The sequence below is a fragment of the Aaosphaeria arxii genome (genome assembly GCF_010015735.1).
Source record: "Aaosphaeria arxii CBS 175.79 unplaced genomic scaffold BU24scaffold_4, whole genome shotgun sequence".
Lineage (NCBI taxonomy): Eukaryota > Fungi > Ascomycota > Dothideomycetes > Pleosporales > Aaosphaeria > Aaosphaeria arxii.
Window position 1 is genome coordinate 1,278,060 of NW_022983477.1, and position 14,541 is coordinate 1,292,600.

At 48.5% G+C, this 14,541-nt stretch overlaps 3 protein-coding genes across 3 annotated transcripts; 1 reads left to right on the plus strand and 2 right to left on the minus strand.

Moving 5' to 3' along the window:
* Window positions 1–79: 79 nt before the first annotated feature.
* BU24DRAFT_491882 (uncharacterized protein) lies at window positions 80–4,667 on the minus strand. The gene is made up of 5 exons (XM_033533850.1): window positions 3,948–4,667; window positions 3,059–3,802; window positions 2,383–2,984; window positions 1,681–2,334; window positions 80–1,626 (listed from the first exon to the last, which is right to left on the minus strand). Exons 1-5 carry the CDS (start codon window positions 4,562–4,564, stop codon window positions 104–106), a joined length of 4,140 nt encoding a protein of 1,379 aa, XP_033384004.1. The 5' UTR covers window positions 4,565–4,667; the 3' UTR covers window positions 80–103.
* Window positions 4,668–5,899: 1,232 nt separating this feature from the next.
* BU24DRAFT_461902 (glycoside hydrolase family 16 protein) lies at window positions 5,900–7,156 on the minus strand (the record flags this gene model as incomplete). The annotated part of the gene is made up of 1 exon (XM_033531933.1): window positions 5,900–7,156. The coding sequence occupies one exon, from the start codon at window positions 7,154–7,156 to the stop codon at window positions 5,900–5,902; it is 1,257 nt and encodes a 418-aa protein (XP_033384005.1).
* A 3,064-nt stretch (window positions 7,157–10,220) lies between these two features.
* On the plus strand, window positions 10,221–14,320 carry BU24DRAFT_390960 (RecF/RecN/SMC protein). The gene is made up of 4 exons (XM_033525094.1): window positions 10,221–10,397; window positions 10,447–10,606; window positions 10,656–13,322; window positions 13,373–14,320. Exons 1-4 carry the CDS (start codon window positions 10,357–10,359, stop codon window positions 14,141–14,143), a joined length of 3,639 nt encoding a protein of 1,212 aa, XP_033384006.1. The 5' UTR covers window positions 10,221–10,356; the 3' UTR covers window positions 14,144–14,320.
* The last annotated feature ends 221 nt before the right edge of the window (window positions 14,321–14,541 follow it).

Sequence of the window (14,541 nt, forward strand, 5' to 3'; positions counted from 1 at the left end):
ACTTCTTGGTAAAGGCAGAACAATAAACTCTAGAAACATGATTTTCTAACTACCACGAATGGCCTGTAACCAGAAGAATCGATTTTGAGAATTCTAAAAATGCCTACATAGCCCGCTTTGGAGACCGTGAAAATACCTTCTTCGCAAGCTTTCTAAGAAGGCTGCTTTCTGGTTTCCGCATCTCTTTTGGGGGCGCCTTTGATGTTTGGTTGCCGAGTGTAGGCTGACTCTGGCGTTGTGTAACATCGTCGGCCTCTGCGGGCGATTGCGCTCCAGCACCTGTGTCCTCTGTATCCTGACAGTTAATGTCCACATGACTGGTATTGTCCCTAACCAGCTCTGATTCCCGATCCCTGCCGCTAGCTTGCTCCTCGTGAGAACTGTCACGGGACGCAGACTGCACACTTGAGCCGAGGCCACTGTCGTGAAAGCTATCCTCTACTGGCACTATAAGCCGTGAGAAGTGCTCCAGCTTTCGGGGATCTAGGTTGCTGCTGCTGCCAAATATCACGACACCCTGCTTGTGTGTGAACATGCGATCGCTCCATGAGCCGTCCCCAGACATGACAGTCTTATTTGAAATAGAAGCAAGGAAACGTTGCACGCGTCCAGGCAGTATGTGTTTACAACCAGGCCCACAGATGCTGAAACAAGGCTCTGAAGGCATCCAGAAGAGGCCCTGAGCTAGTTCTGAGGAACTAGCGTCAACTTCGCCGTCCTCCCAAAGACGTTGTTTGATATCTCTTAGAAGAGAGACAGGGATTGTAAGAAACTCATGTCCTGGCGGGACTAATGTCCAGTCTTTGCAGATCTGTCTTTGAATACCCGGCGCCGGCTTGTATATGTCACCGAAGTTTTGACCGAACAGCGTAATTGCTTGAGTTTTCGTGGTAAAGTCGATCCAGGCCGATCCGTTCGATTCGAAGCCAATGGCCCGTCGTCTGAGGATGTGTTTTGCTGAAACAATATCCATGAATTCGTAACCTTCTAATGCAACTCGAAAGGGAAGCCGCAATTGCTTCACGGTGTGGGTTGTTGCGGCGTCAACTTGACGGTCATAAATTTGCTCTATCACGCTCCAGGTTTGCGAGATAAGTTCTCTCAAACAAGTTGTCTTATATTTTTCTTTTCTCGCCTCAGAAGATTTGGTCAGCGTAACAGTCTCTTCAGTGTAAGAGTCAAATTCTCTCAGTATGATGTGCTTCATGTTGTTTTCATCTCTGAGAATTTCTGCTGCAGCATCTGGGCCTCCATCGGATTTTGGGTGTCTGAACGGTACAATGTTGACATTGGAATCGTTGAATAGTGAATCGGACCCACCGTAGGGCTTTGTCGCGACCTGGGTCCGTACAAGGTGCAATAAAGCGCTGGCCCCATCCACCAACCACCCACGTTGCGACCCTGTATCATAGAGTACTACAGGCATGTTGCGAGCAGCCTCGATCTGCATAGTGTACGCAGAATGTTTGATATAATCTGGCTTGTCTCTGTTACCTCGGAGTACACTGCCACTTACACCAACGATCTTGCTTGCGGAAATAGTGAGCTTCTGTTCGACAGCTAGGCCAGCGCTGCATTTCTTTGCTCCAGCCCAGCGTATCTTCTCATAGGATATATCTTCTGTGCCTGTTTGAACTTTTAGCCTCACAATGTGATATTGACATTAGTAATCGCACGTACCCAAATGTTTTGATGTTTCAGAGGCCCAGCCAACGAAATGGCGGATTGTTTGAGACTCCAGTGTATCGACGTTGAACGATCTGGTACTGACACAGTCTCTGCAGTATTTCCGGAAATGATGGTAGGGTATTCTTCTTTCAGTGGTAAACAGAAAGTGCCATGTGATGGAATCTATCCTATACATCGTGGGGACAAGCATCGTATGGAACCCCTTCAAAAGCAACATCGCGTCGTAGTGAGTCGCAAACTGTGTTTCAGCGAGTGTGATAATCATGTCTAATGAGATCTCCAATCCTCTCTCATCCATATCACGAGAACGTATTGGGAAGCCGGTGACAACCATCGGGGCGCTGAACATGGCATGCCAACAAGTGCCTTCTAGGCTAGCAGACACTTCCTTTGGAATTGGCACGACCTCGAATACTATCTCGACCGTTATACTGGGAGTATTACTCACAGATATGTCATTCTTCATAGCTTTGACTCGAGGTGTCACCGAATGTTGTCCAACTGAAGGGCCGGAACGGAGTGCAGCTCCAAGCCAGGCAAACTGCTCGCAAAGCTCCACCAAAGTCGCCTGGCCTCCGCACGCCATAATCTTTGTTCGCGATGATTCAAGAGTGACTTCGATTGTGGTTCCATCGGTGAGACAAGCTAACTTATTAGATAAGGGAAATATTTTCAAACAAATAGGTTACTCACTTGAATAGGTGTGGATTGGAGACATCAAAGTGTTTTTCAGAACCTCTATCATTTCTTGGCCAATTGACTCCCAAGTTTGCCACATATAGTCCACACAACTCAATGCTTGAGCATCATCGTGAGCTCCTGTGATTGTGATAGCGCGTTCAATAGCAATTTCGGGAGAGACTCCATACTCCTGCTCCTTTAAAAAGTATAGAAGATCCCAATCAAGGGAGAAGTGTACCTGTATGACGTGATTTTCCCGTGATTTCGGAGTCACCGTCGAGGCAAGTATGGTATTCATTGTTTCTGCAATCGTCTCGACAGTTGTCCCTTTCCTGTCGGTTAAAAGTCCTGCAGTCTGAACCCTCTTGATCAACCACTCGTAGGCAAGTCCTTCAAGCAGATATGAACGGACTTCTTCATATCGCGGCGGTCTCTCGAATTCGTAGAGTTGATTGTTTGTCGCACGCTCTGATGATGGGTCAGACTCCACGTCAATTTTCCATAGTGCCATCTTTTCCATCACAGACATTCCGCCTTTCGACGTAAGAGTTTGGCTATCATCTTCGGCTGGCTCTTCTGGGGATTGGCTCTTGCGCAATTGATGTGTGATACGACTAGAATTCGAATCGTTAGTTTGTTTTTGGAGACGCGATAGAATATTATGGTAGAGGAATCGGATTCCACTGACTTGCGTTGTTGTCTGAGGAACTCCTTCGCGTTGCGCTCCGCTTTACAGGTCGTACTTTCTTCCAACCTTAACGTAAATCCCTTCAAAAGATCGGGAAGCCGACTAAGTATCCGTTCACGGGCATCGTCGCTGTAGCGGCTGAGCTTCATGTCCTGGCACAAGTCTACTGCAAATGCAGACGTAAGTTGTTCTCTTTCGTGAGCTGGAAGATCCACTCGAGATGCATTAGTGAGTATGGATCTTATTGACATCGTGTCGTCGATTTCGGAAGTTGCTTTTGCCCCAGTGTCTGTCACGGAGTGGTAGCCAGAATCGAAGTGGGTATCTGTGGGCGCCATGGTGCTTCCGTCAGGCGCAGGATTAGGAACATCAGGATCGGACTCAAGGGACACTATTCTCTCGAGTTGCACTTGGCTGAGACCATCATTGTCTTCTGATCCACTATTGCTAGGGGTATGCCGCGGAGTCCAATAGTCTGGGTGAACGATCATACGATCCGCGGAAGGTCTAGAGGCAGTACCACGTCGTCTTCGCTGTCTAGAAGAGCGCCGCTTTGTAGCAATGGTATAACTTAACGGTGGCCGAGTCAAACAATGGTTCCCGCCACGAAGTTCTCTGAGATCTTGGTCATCGATCAGCTGCTTTTGCCAGAGGTGCCGATATAGAGAAAAGTCTGGTCTTGATATTTTAAGAGTCTGCCCAATCATAACATGCGTCTCTGATATATGTTTCATATGAAACTCCCTGAAAGTTATTAACACAGATTAATAAATTTTCAACAACGAAAGAGATGGAGAAGTAAAGGGGGAACAAATGGCCGGATTTATTCACAGAGGCTCTTTCAAGATACTTGGATATCTCCAGATCAAAGATAGTAGGGCATACATACCATGCAAGCCAGCCCGTGACGCTCGTATTACTGAAATCACACAGCGGGCATTGAACTGATGTAGGTGGTTCCTCGCCTCGAAAATGAGAAAGGCAATGTACATTCCAATCGTCTTCATCTTGTGTGACGTATGAACAATATAGAAACCAAAAGGTACATTCGTAGACAGGTCTTCTAGGTGCTTCTGCTGGTGTTTCTAAGACACCATTTACATCGTCCAGCAATGGCACGCCGGAGAAGCGACTGACAAGCCCTGAGCTGATACTCGTTTCGGTAGGTGAAGCTTCAGAGAAATTGTGAAGGGAAGGTTCACGAACGGAACCAGCGGGTGATTGATGGGTGAAGGCGGGGACCATGGAATCATTGCTCTCGGAATGATTGGACATCTCGAAGCTCTCGGAACAATCGGTCATGTCCAAGCTATCTGAAAGAGAACGTGTCGATACACGGAGATTTCGTCCGTGTTCCCATGAGCGTTCCCATGTGAAAATAAGACCATTAACTTCTGCAGTTGGTACATGTTCGGCGGCTGGCGATGAGTCCCTCCTTCGCCGCACCTCCCTTGAGGATGGCAAGGTTGGCTGCGACACCGCAACAGGACTTGTTGCAACCTCCATTGTAGGTTATTCCGCACTACTCGGGCCTTGAATAGAGCGTTGTGGCGTTGTGAGGGAATTTCAATCATGCTGAAGACGTTCGAGATATAATCCACAAGGCTGAATCCCCCTTGCGCTGACAGTGTGACGAGGGCGGTGCGATGTGGCTGAGCTCCGAGGTTCCTATCATGACACAGGCTCTGGCAAATGACTCTGAACCAATGAAAATGGTAGGTATGCAGACACGTGCAGGGAGACTGCTTGGCTTTATTGATTAAACGAACCATACAATATCTATCAGAATTGTGTATAACGAACATTCAAATTCTGCTGGGAAACCACACCTGGGTGGTCAATGCGGTAGATATGGCATGCGAGGTCTGATCAAAAGTACGAGGTATGTTATCGCATCCTTTAATAAGCTGATTGGAGGAAGACCGATATATGATGAGAGTGGAATGGGCGTACGAACAGTAGACATGTTAGGCTGGTTAGCTGCTACTTTGATATACCTAGATATCTTCTATGACTTATCTTGTTGCCTAAACCATATATTCAGGGGTATATTGTAAGATATTGATATGATCAAAGTCCTGCCCTTGCAAATGTATACTTGTGGCGTGTAGCTACGTGTATCTTCTTTGCCTCGATTAGCTACTTTAGATGTTATGGCTGGTTGAATAGCTTAAAGGTAACTAAAGGTATTTGTAAATGTACGGTCGTAGGCATCAGTATTAACATGGGGGGAGGTGAACCCAACATTCCTACCCTGCCCTCTATAGGTGTGGCGCATCAATGCTAGTGCGAAATTGTACATACTTTATATCGCGTTGATATTAGTCTTGAGCCAGGATATTAGTGTAATATAGCTTTCTGAAACCTGGATATGAATGGATATGGTTTTTAGCATCTAGATTCGAAAGGGGCACCATGGTGATAACGCAAGGCATTGAAGTGAGCGAGAGAAGGGTTATTTCATATCCATAATATTTTATTTGTTTTGGATGTACATACATGCGTACTGTACTTGTGACTGCGCAGGGCAGATACAATTATACAGTGGAGAATTCGTGGGAAATTCGTATCCACTGGGCAGCTCTTCTGACGGATTCCCAATGCCGTGGCATTGATGAATCCTGACATGCTATATATACAAAAATGAGGGTCCCCAAAAATACCATCCATCTAATTAAGGAATAGGCCAAGAAAAGAAAATTGGTGAATGAAGATGTCGAATCGGTTGACATCAGCCATCTGTCTATGATTAATTCGACTGAGAGAAGGAAAGGTTGCTCCAGGCACAAGACGTTCTAATCTATCATGTACGCGAGATGCTATGCAACGAGACATGCATGCTTAGAAAGCGAACAGAACGGCACCAGCGACAACGGCCACGAGGGCGCCAGCCTTGTTAGAGGTGGCAGCACCAGTGAACTCGGCAGGAGGTGCGCTCACAGTGGCGTTGCCTGAGGGAACAGGAAGAAGGCCAGATGGAGCAGACGGAGCAGATGGGGCAGGGACGCTTGGAGCCGGGCTGGTCTCAACGATCAAGCCGGTAGTGGGGACAGGAACTGTGGTACCAGGAGGAGGGATGAAGGTGGGACTCTCTGGTGGGGGAGAACTGCCAGTGATGGTGACGGTAGCGACACCGCAGTCACAAGGAGACGTGCCGTTGCCGGTGGGGAACGGAGCCCCAGTAGTCGCTGGGAGAGTGCCACTGGGGACGTTGATGCCGGACTGAAGGCCACCTTGAGTAGCAGAAGCAGTTGGTTCTAGAATGACCGTATTCTGGGGAGCACCAGCCTGATTACCAGGCTCGATGACCTTAATGCTTTCATGGCTTCCACTGCGATCAGTCCACTCGTACTCCTTACCAGGAGAGTAATTGGTAACCTTGACACTCTCCACAGTCATCGTGAAGGGTGCCTTTGTGTAATCGGTCTCGCCGCCAGCCCACTCAATGACACCTTTCTCGTTGTTCGGATCTCCACCAGCCCAGATGCCGATTCGGACCGTGCTGGGGGTTTGAGGAAAGTTCTTGCCCCCATTGGCTTCGGCGAACGGAAGAGTGCGGACCTCTACCCCATCGATAATCCAGACTAGGGCCTCTGCGGTCCAATTGAGAGCATACGTGTGCATGACTTCCTGGGGTTGGGTAACAGGTGCCTCGATCATGCGATCGTACGTGGTGGTGTTACCCTTTCCGAAATAGTTCATCTGAACCTTGTTGTCGAATCCGCCCAGGAACTCCCAGTCGACCTCGTCCAGGTCCTCGGATTGCACAACGATGGATGAGACGATACCCTGGCCTGCGGCGGCCTTGCATTTGACCTCGATGTAACCGAAGTGGAGATATCCCTCGGACTGGATGGTAGGAGCTTCGCCCTGCTTGGCGACGGTGAATTGAGCACCCTCGGAGGTGTACTTCAAAGATCCGGCAGTCTGCTTCCAGCCTCGAATGCTCTCAGCACCCTTCCTGAAATCGGTGTCGAATTTGGCAGGCATGGCGGGATCATTGGGGCAATCCTTCTTCATGGGGTTGCAGGTCGTGAAGGTTTGAGCGTGGGCCAATGCAGCGAGCGCACTCGCAGTGAACGCAGTTGTGAAACGCATGGTGGAGTTTGATGTATCAAGAGTCCGGTGGGTGTGTAAAGAAAGTTCTCAGGTCAAAAAAGTTGGATGGTGAGAAAAGTAAAGACTACCTTCACAGAAGATAATCGTAAAAGAAAGGATCCAACGTCGACGTTGTCGTTTGGGCGTGACAAGTGTGGTTCGTGTGAATGGTGCTCGGTGAATGAATGGAATGCTACGACAAAGAGTGGCCTTGTGCAGCAGTTGAGTGAAAGAATGACCGGCACGGTGATCGCACTGCGTTATCGAGAGAAAGTTGGAAAAAGAAAGATGAAGAGCGAGAGGCTCAAAGGAAAAGGTCGAAAAGTATGAAGGTTAAAAAGGTGATAGATGAGGTGAGGTGAGAGGAGGAAAAGAGCTGCACATCAGCGGAGGTTGATAATAAAAGAAGACATTCCATGTGCCTAGTCTGACGCACAACCTCGAAGACTAGAAGAATGCAATCAGCGGTACTCTTTCCTGGCCTACTTTGACACGGCCCGCAGCAGGCCTCCTGTTTCGCAGAGCATGCTGCGTGAGTGGTGGAGAGAGCTCAATCTTCTTTCTCCTTTGGTGTTTCTTGAAACAGGTGTGGAGCCTCGGTCGTCCCCGGGCGGCGTTAGGTGTGTCAGATCTCCTTAGTGGGCGAGCGGGTGTCATGCAAAAATGCCAGAGTGACGACTTCAATCTCCATGTCGGCCAATCGCCTTCTCCGAGTACCTGGCGCTACTTCACCCTGCTTGCGCTTCCCTTGTCCATTTTCACTTTAAGCAGACGTCGGTTTGGCGCCGATTATTTACGTTCGCTGCGCTGGGGGTTGCCTGCCACGACCCGAGCGAAGCGGCGGAAGCCACACAGGCCCTGCATTTTGCTACTTTTGTGCTTGAAGATTGTAGGTGTGCGAGCGCCGCATCGTGCCCCTGAGGGCCTGAGCCTTTCACAGAGGCACAGACGGTACTGCAATCGACATTCCACCCTATCAATTCTGTTCTGTTCACTGTGGTTGCTGCTCTCGAGTTCACCACTCGTGACTCCGGGGGTGAGCCGGACTCGTAGGTATGCATTGACCATACGAGGTATTGTCGTCACGCACTGAGTGTGACTAGGGTTGCGTTGCCACATTTGCCCATGAGGCGGTGCAGTCACAATCCCAGCTGAAAAGCCGAGCCGGCCCCTACCAGCGTTCGTAATGAAGGTTACATCCAGCTTCGTAATCGATAAGCTCCACAAAGGCAAGTCGGTATCTGAATTGGCAGGTTGCATATTATGTACGGAGTACAGTCGGAGTCGTACTTGGGATGTCCGTTGTATACCTAGGTATCGATTGTATGCTCTCCGTCCATTGTTGGATAACTGTCAACACCGACACAAAAGCTAGCAATCGACCATTTATCTTCCATGATATTGTGATGTGCGCGAACACTGGCCCCCTTTCTACTTTCGTTCTCGTAGACGAAGAGGATGATATCATGTCTTTTGGAAGATCTCGAATATCAACGAGGGTTCTCCGCAATGGCCCAACTGCGCCTGATTGGTGACGCGTGATGATCGGCCCGCCCTGACGATCCGACGATCTCAAAGGAGAGCCCAAGCCGCCTACAAGTAGGCATGTTGACAGCGTTTACTATGTACAGAGACCAGCAAACGGAATGTGGGTAATATGACCGTGGATCACCCTAATAACTTCGATCTTTGTCAAGTAGTTGTGGGTAGCAAGCTTGGAACTTTAGGGTCCCCTGCACAAATTCGATGCAAAATGAAAGGACAACATCAACCAGGTCCCATATAACGAAGATTGCACTCTAGGCAACTGTAAGCTTTCCCTTATCCTGAACATTATTGGGAACATCTAACATTATATTCACAAGTGAAGGCTTCATGCCGCGCGGTATTTGGGTTACAGTTTTGGGAGTAGTACTCTTGTCGGACGCATCGCACCGTAAATTTCTGAGATTCCTTTTTCCTGGGTATTCAAACGATAGACGGCTTGCAATTCCAGTTCTCATGCTCTTACCTAGTGACTTAAGTAATTACCTTTTCTTCTCCATCCTCTTTGGGACTTGTCTGTTTGGAAGATGGCAGGCATGGGGTCCCTGAGCGTCTTGTCTCAAACCAGCAGCGGCATCCTCGGATTGTGCCCGAGACGGTGACATTGGCGAGCTGTCTGACGGTTGGAAAGAGGTCGCAGTCTACCATACTTATTACAAGGATTGCCATTTTTTAAGATTGAAATGTGACTAGTTGAAGTTTGTGTAATGAAACACCATAAACATGAGCACATTGGCTGCATCGATGGGTATATGAAGGTGAGCATTTCGGTCTCAAAGCAAAGTAATTAAACTCTGATAGTTATCGTTCATTAATATCACATGGAATGACCCTCAAACAGTTCGGGGCTATGTCGAAATTATTGTCGATTACCTATTTACTAGTCAGATACAAATTCTTGGAACAACGATGGCTGCGCCCTGCTCGACTTGTATTTCCAAATTTCAGACCTCTCTTTGAATCTTTCAAAGAGGACCAGGCGACAGAACAAAACAGCGACTTAGAAGCGCATGGATTATGCGCCGGTTCTCTACAGTTCAAGTGTATGTGGAGGATTGCGGAAAGGTTGTTCAGACCAACACCGCCTCCATTCATCATGATGGAACACAACCAGAGGTAGTCAGGGTGTAGAATACTTACAATGTGCGACTCCGATCCATGAACCGGCTTTGTAGATTTGGACATTATTTGGCCAAGATGTATTGCAGAGAGTGATCTAGATCATCAGTAGACCAATCGGTCTTGCACCGTCAGTAGGAAGATTGATGCTGGTGGTCATAGATGATGCATTCCGATGTTGGGAGAGATTCTATAAATCACCTCAAAAGATCTTCTACGGACAATATACGAGAGGAAAACTTAAAGGTCGGTGAAGGTACGAAAGAATGATGTGGATGACAGTTATTAGGAGGTAAAAGAACGAAGGATGGATCCAGGTCTATGCTTACATAAGCGGAGCTACAGGCTCTTGGTCAATTTCTTGGCGCGTTGTCGCGACGCGTCCGTAACAAAACGATTCCCAGAATCGGTGCACAATCACGCAGTTACCCCACCATGACCCAAGGATATCTACTGGGAATCGACTCTGAATAGGCTCGCGACAAATCATAGAGATCTGAAATAGCTGCGCTGGGCTCCGTGAGCCGCTTTTCACGATGGGTCACATCAAACAGATTACCATTCAAGGGTTTAAAAGGTATGACATTCATCCCGCCTTCGGAGCGCTACTGACTTTACAATGTTAGCTACAAGGAGCAGACGCAAATCGAGCCCTTCTCTCCTAACAGCAATATAATCGTTGGTCGCAATGGGTCTGGCAAGAGTAACTTCTTCGCTGCCGTGCGGTTCGTACTAGGAGACGATTACCATCACATGAGTCGTGAGGAACGGCAGGCGTTACTACACGTAATTGAGGTCCATAAAGCTTATGATAACCAGTGCTGACACTGTGTAGGAAGGATCAGGCTCCGCTGTAATGTCAGCGTATGTAGAAGTGTGCTTCGATAACAGCCAGGACCGTTTCCACACCGGCCGCCCCGAATTCTTCCTCAGGCGCACCATCGGCGTAAAGAAAGACGAGTACTCGATTGACCGCAAAAATGCTACCAAAGCCGAAGTACAGCAAATCCTTGAATCCGCCGGTTTCTCACGCTCGAATCCATACTACATTGTTCCGCAGGGTCGTGTAACTGCCCTTACAAACATGAAGGACACGGAACGTTTGAATCTTCTGAAGGAGATATCTGGCTCCAAAGTCTACGAGACAAGACGTACCGATTCGTTGAAGCTTCTGAATGACACAGATAGCAAACGATCCAAGATCGATGACTTGGTGAAATCTATAGAGGAGCGCCTCGGAGAGCTCGAGCAAGAAAAGAAAGAGCTGGATGAATATAACAAGAGCGATCGGAATCGGCGAACACTACTCTACACGATCAACAGACGCGACGAGGATAAATACAAGGCTATCATTGAAGATATCGATCAGCGCAGACAGAACGGCATGTTAGGCAATGACCAAAACACCCGATCCTTCCAAGAGAACGAGAAGGCCATGGAGCGCATTGATACAGAAGTCAACCAACTCAAGAGTCAAATCGCATTGTTGCAGGAAGATCGTGCCCAGCTGGAAAATGATCGAAGGGCTTCCACTCGAGAGAAAGCCAAGGTAGAACTGGAGCTCAAAGACCTACGCGAAGGGCAGTCAGAAACCCAAAGGTTGAAGGAGCGCAACGATGTCAATCAAAATAGAATCAGGCAAACGATCAAGTCACTTGAAAAGGAGCTGTCAAGGCTTCTTCCGCAATATGAGGCAAAGAAGAGCGAGGAAAACGCAATACGATCCGAGCTGGCTGATGCAGAAAGTTACAGAAAGCGCCTTGAGGACAAACAAGGCCGCACTGCTTTCTATTCCAACAAGCGAGAGCGCGATGAGGCACTGAAGAAAGAGATTAAAGACGCCACAATGGATATGGCACGACGCAAAGCCTTACTTATGGATACAAACGAAATGATTGGAAATCTCGAGACAGACATAGGTGCAATGGAGACCAAGATCGTCGAGCTGCGTTCTGCCATTGAGAACCAAGGAGATGACACAATGTCACACGCAACACAAGTCCAAAAGGCAAAGGATGCACGAGACGAACTCATGGACAAGCGAAAGGGACTTTGGCGAGAGGAAGCCAGACTCAATGGTCAGGTTCAGAACGTGGAATCGCAGCTGAGACATGCCGAAGGCACTCTCTCCCACATACTCGACCACAATACCAGCAGAGGACTTGAGACACTCCGTCGCTTAAGGCGCCAGCACAACCTAGAGGGTGTGTATGGGACAGTGGCAGAACTGCTGGAAGTCTCTGATACTTACAAGACTGCGGCTGAGGTCACGGCTGGAAATACCCTTTTCCACGTTGTTTGTGACACCGATGATACGGCCACTCACCTTGTCGATTTACTGAACCGCGAGAAAGGTGGTCGTCTTACCTGCATACCGCTCAACCGCGTCAGGACGAAGAGCATTCAATTGCCAAAATCAACAGACGCTCAACCTCTCATCCAGAAACTCAAGTACGACCCGAAGTACGAGAATGCTTTCCAGCACGTCTTTGGGAAAACCATCGTATGTCCCACATTGGAGATTGCCGCGGGCTACGCTCGAACGCACGGCGTGACCGCTCTCACACCCGACGGAGACAAGGCAGATCAAAAGGGTCGCTTGCAAGGAGGATGGACAGATCCTTCAAAGTCCAGACTTGACGCAGTCCAGAACGTCGCTCGATGGCGTGAAGAGAGAGAGAAGATCCGCACCAACAATGACAAGGTTCGAGATGACCTCCAACAACTGGAGCAAGAGATTACGCGTGCACAGGGTGAACTCCGCAAGATTGAGCACCAGAGAAACCAGGTCGAAAGCAGCTACGGACCAATGCGACTAGAGCTCCGCGCCAAGCAGACTGAGTTGCAGAACAAAAAGGATGCACTCGAACAAGCGCGTCGCACAGCCACTGAACTTGAGTCGAGGATCAACATAATTGGAAATCGACAGGCTGACTTGGAGAGCGAACTTGCATCGGACTTCAAAAAGGCATTGTCAAAGGACGAAGAACAGATGCTGGTAGCATTAGCTTCGAAGCTTCAAGATCTCAGTCGACAATTAATAACACTCACATCTGATCGAGTAACTATCGAGACAAGGAAGTCCCAGATAGAGTCAGAGCTACGCGAGACTCTCCTACCAAAACTGGATGAATTTCTCGCTTCGGATGACAGCGTAGGTGGCACAGGCAACCAATCAACACGCCTCAAGGAGTGTGAGCGGTCTTTAAAGAGTATCAACCGTGCCATTGCCAGTTTTGATGAGCAAATTGAGCAAGCAGACAGCGAGATCAACGGACTGAATAGCCAAATTGACCAACTGGAGAAGGAAAAGGCTCAGTTAATACAAAACAACCACCAACTTGCCCGCCATATCGAGAAGGATCAAAAACGTATGGACTTGAGCATGCAAGATCGAGCACAGGCACAGGAGAACCTGAACAGAGTGCAGCGTGATATTCGAGAACTCGGCACCTTACCTTCAGACGCCCAGACTGTGCATAGCGGAAAGAGTGCAGAAAGGGTAAGTTCTTTCCTCAATCGTGTTACTGCCTCATTGCTAACTTGTACCAGCTATCCCGGGAACTTCATAAGGCGAACGAGGCTCTGAAAAAGTACTCGCAAGTCAACAAAAAAGCTTTCGAGCAGTACGAGACATTTACCAAGCAACGACGCATGCTTACCGATCGACGGAACGAGCTTGACACATCACGCAAATCCATCGAGGATCTCATTGAAATCCTCGATCAGCGTAAAGACGAAGCCATCGACCGAACCTTCAAACAGGTGTCTAAAGCTTTTGCCGAGGTCTTTGTGCAGCTTGTGCCTGCTGGTATCGGCCGTCTCGTAATCCAGCGCAAAAGTGACCGAGAGGCCGGCCGTGGCGGTGATGATGAAGACAGTGATGAGGAAGAGGAAAGAGGCGTGAGGGGCACCGTTGAGTCCTATAAGGGCGTCGGTATCTCGGTATCCTTTAACAGCAAACACGACGAGCAGCAGCGTATCGGCCAACTTTCCGGTGGTCAAAAGTCTCTTTGCGCTTTGGCTTTAGTCTTTGCCATCCAGCAGTGTGACCCGGCGCCATTTTACCTTTTCGACGAGATCGACGCCAATCTTGACGCACAATATCGTACAGCTGTGGCTGAAATGCTTCGCAAACTTTCAGGTAAAGGAGGCGAGGCCGGGGAAGGTGGTGGTCAATTCATTTGCACTACCTTCCGACCGGAAATGGTGCTTGTGGCCGAGAAATGCTACGGTGTGAGTTACAGTAATAAGACCAGTAGTATCGATGTTGTTGGAAGGGAAGATGCTCTCGAGTTCGTGGATGGAATGCAAAAGAGCTAGGTTGTTCTTTCACTCACCGTTCGCGATAGCCTTCCTACCCGTCCAAATGTACAGAAGGTGGATGATATGATGTCTTAGGAGTAGGATACCAGGAAATGGACCGAAGGCGTTCTAGTTATTTGTTCCCATCTTCAAGCTTGACTCTTTGGTACGATACGATAGGTGAAATGTACCGATGGTGTTGTTCGTACTGCAACCTTGTGCCTTCTCATTGCTACGGTGATTGTTCCAGCCCTTTTGTGTCTTTCTATTTTCAGTGTTACAGCCATGACACGACGGTCCTTGCGAAAGATCCTCACCTCCATGCGGTGGAGTGATTGCTCAAGTACGCTTTCCTTCAATGCCTGCTCTTCAACTATCAGGTCCTAATTACAGTCATAAGTACATGCAAATTGCGA

Bases quoted from the DNA above. Each gene is read 5' to 3' on its own strand.
- BU24DRAFT_491882 (XM_033533850.1), bottom strand. From the start codon at position 4,564: ATGGAGGTTGCAACAAGTCCTGTTGCGGTGTCGCAGCCAACCTTGCCA. The intron at 2,985-3,058 runs GTCAGTGGAATC...TTCGAATTCTAG, and splicing joins TTCCTCAGACAACAACGCAA to TCGTATCACACATCAATTGC. The intron at 2,335-2,382 runs GTGAGTAACCTA...CTAATAAGTTAG, and splicing joins TCCAATCCACACCTATTCAA to CTTGTCTCACCGATGGAACC.
- BU24DRAFT_390960 (XM_033525094.1), top strand. From the start codon at position 10,357: ATGGGTCACATCAAACAGATTACCATTCAAGGGTTTAAAAG. The intron at 10,398-10,446 runs GTATGACATTCA...TTACAATGTTAG, and splicing joins ACCATTCAAGGGTTTAAAAG to CTACAAGGAGCAGACGCAAA. The intron at 13,323-13,372 runs GTAAGTTCTTTC...AACTTGTACCAG, and splicing joins GCGGAAAGAGTGCAGAAAGG to CTATCCCGGGAACTTCATAA.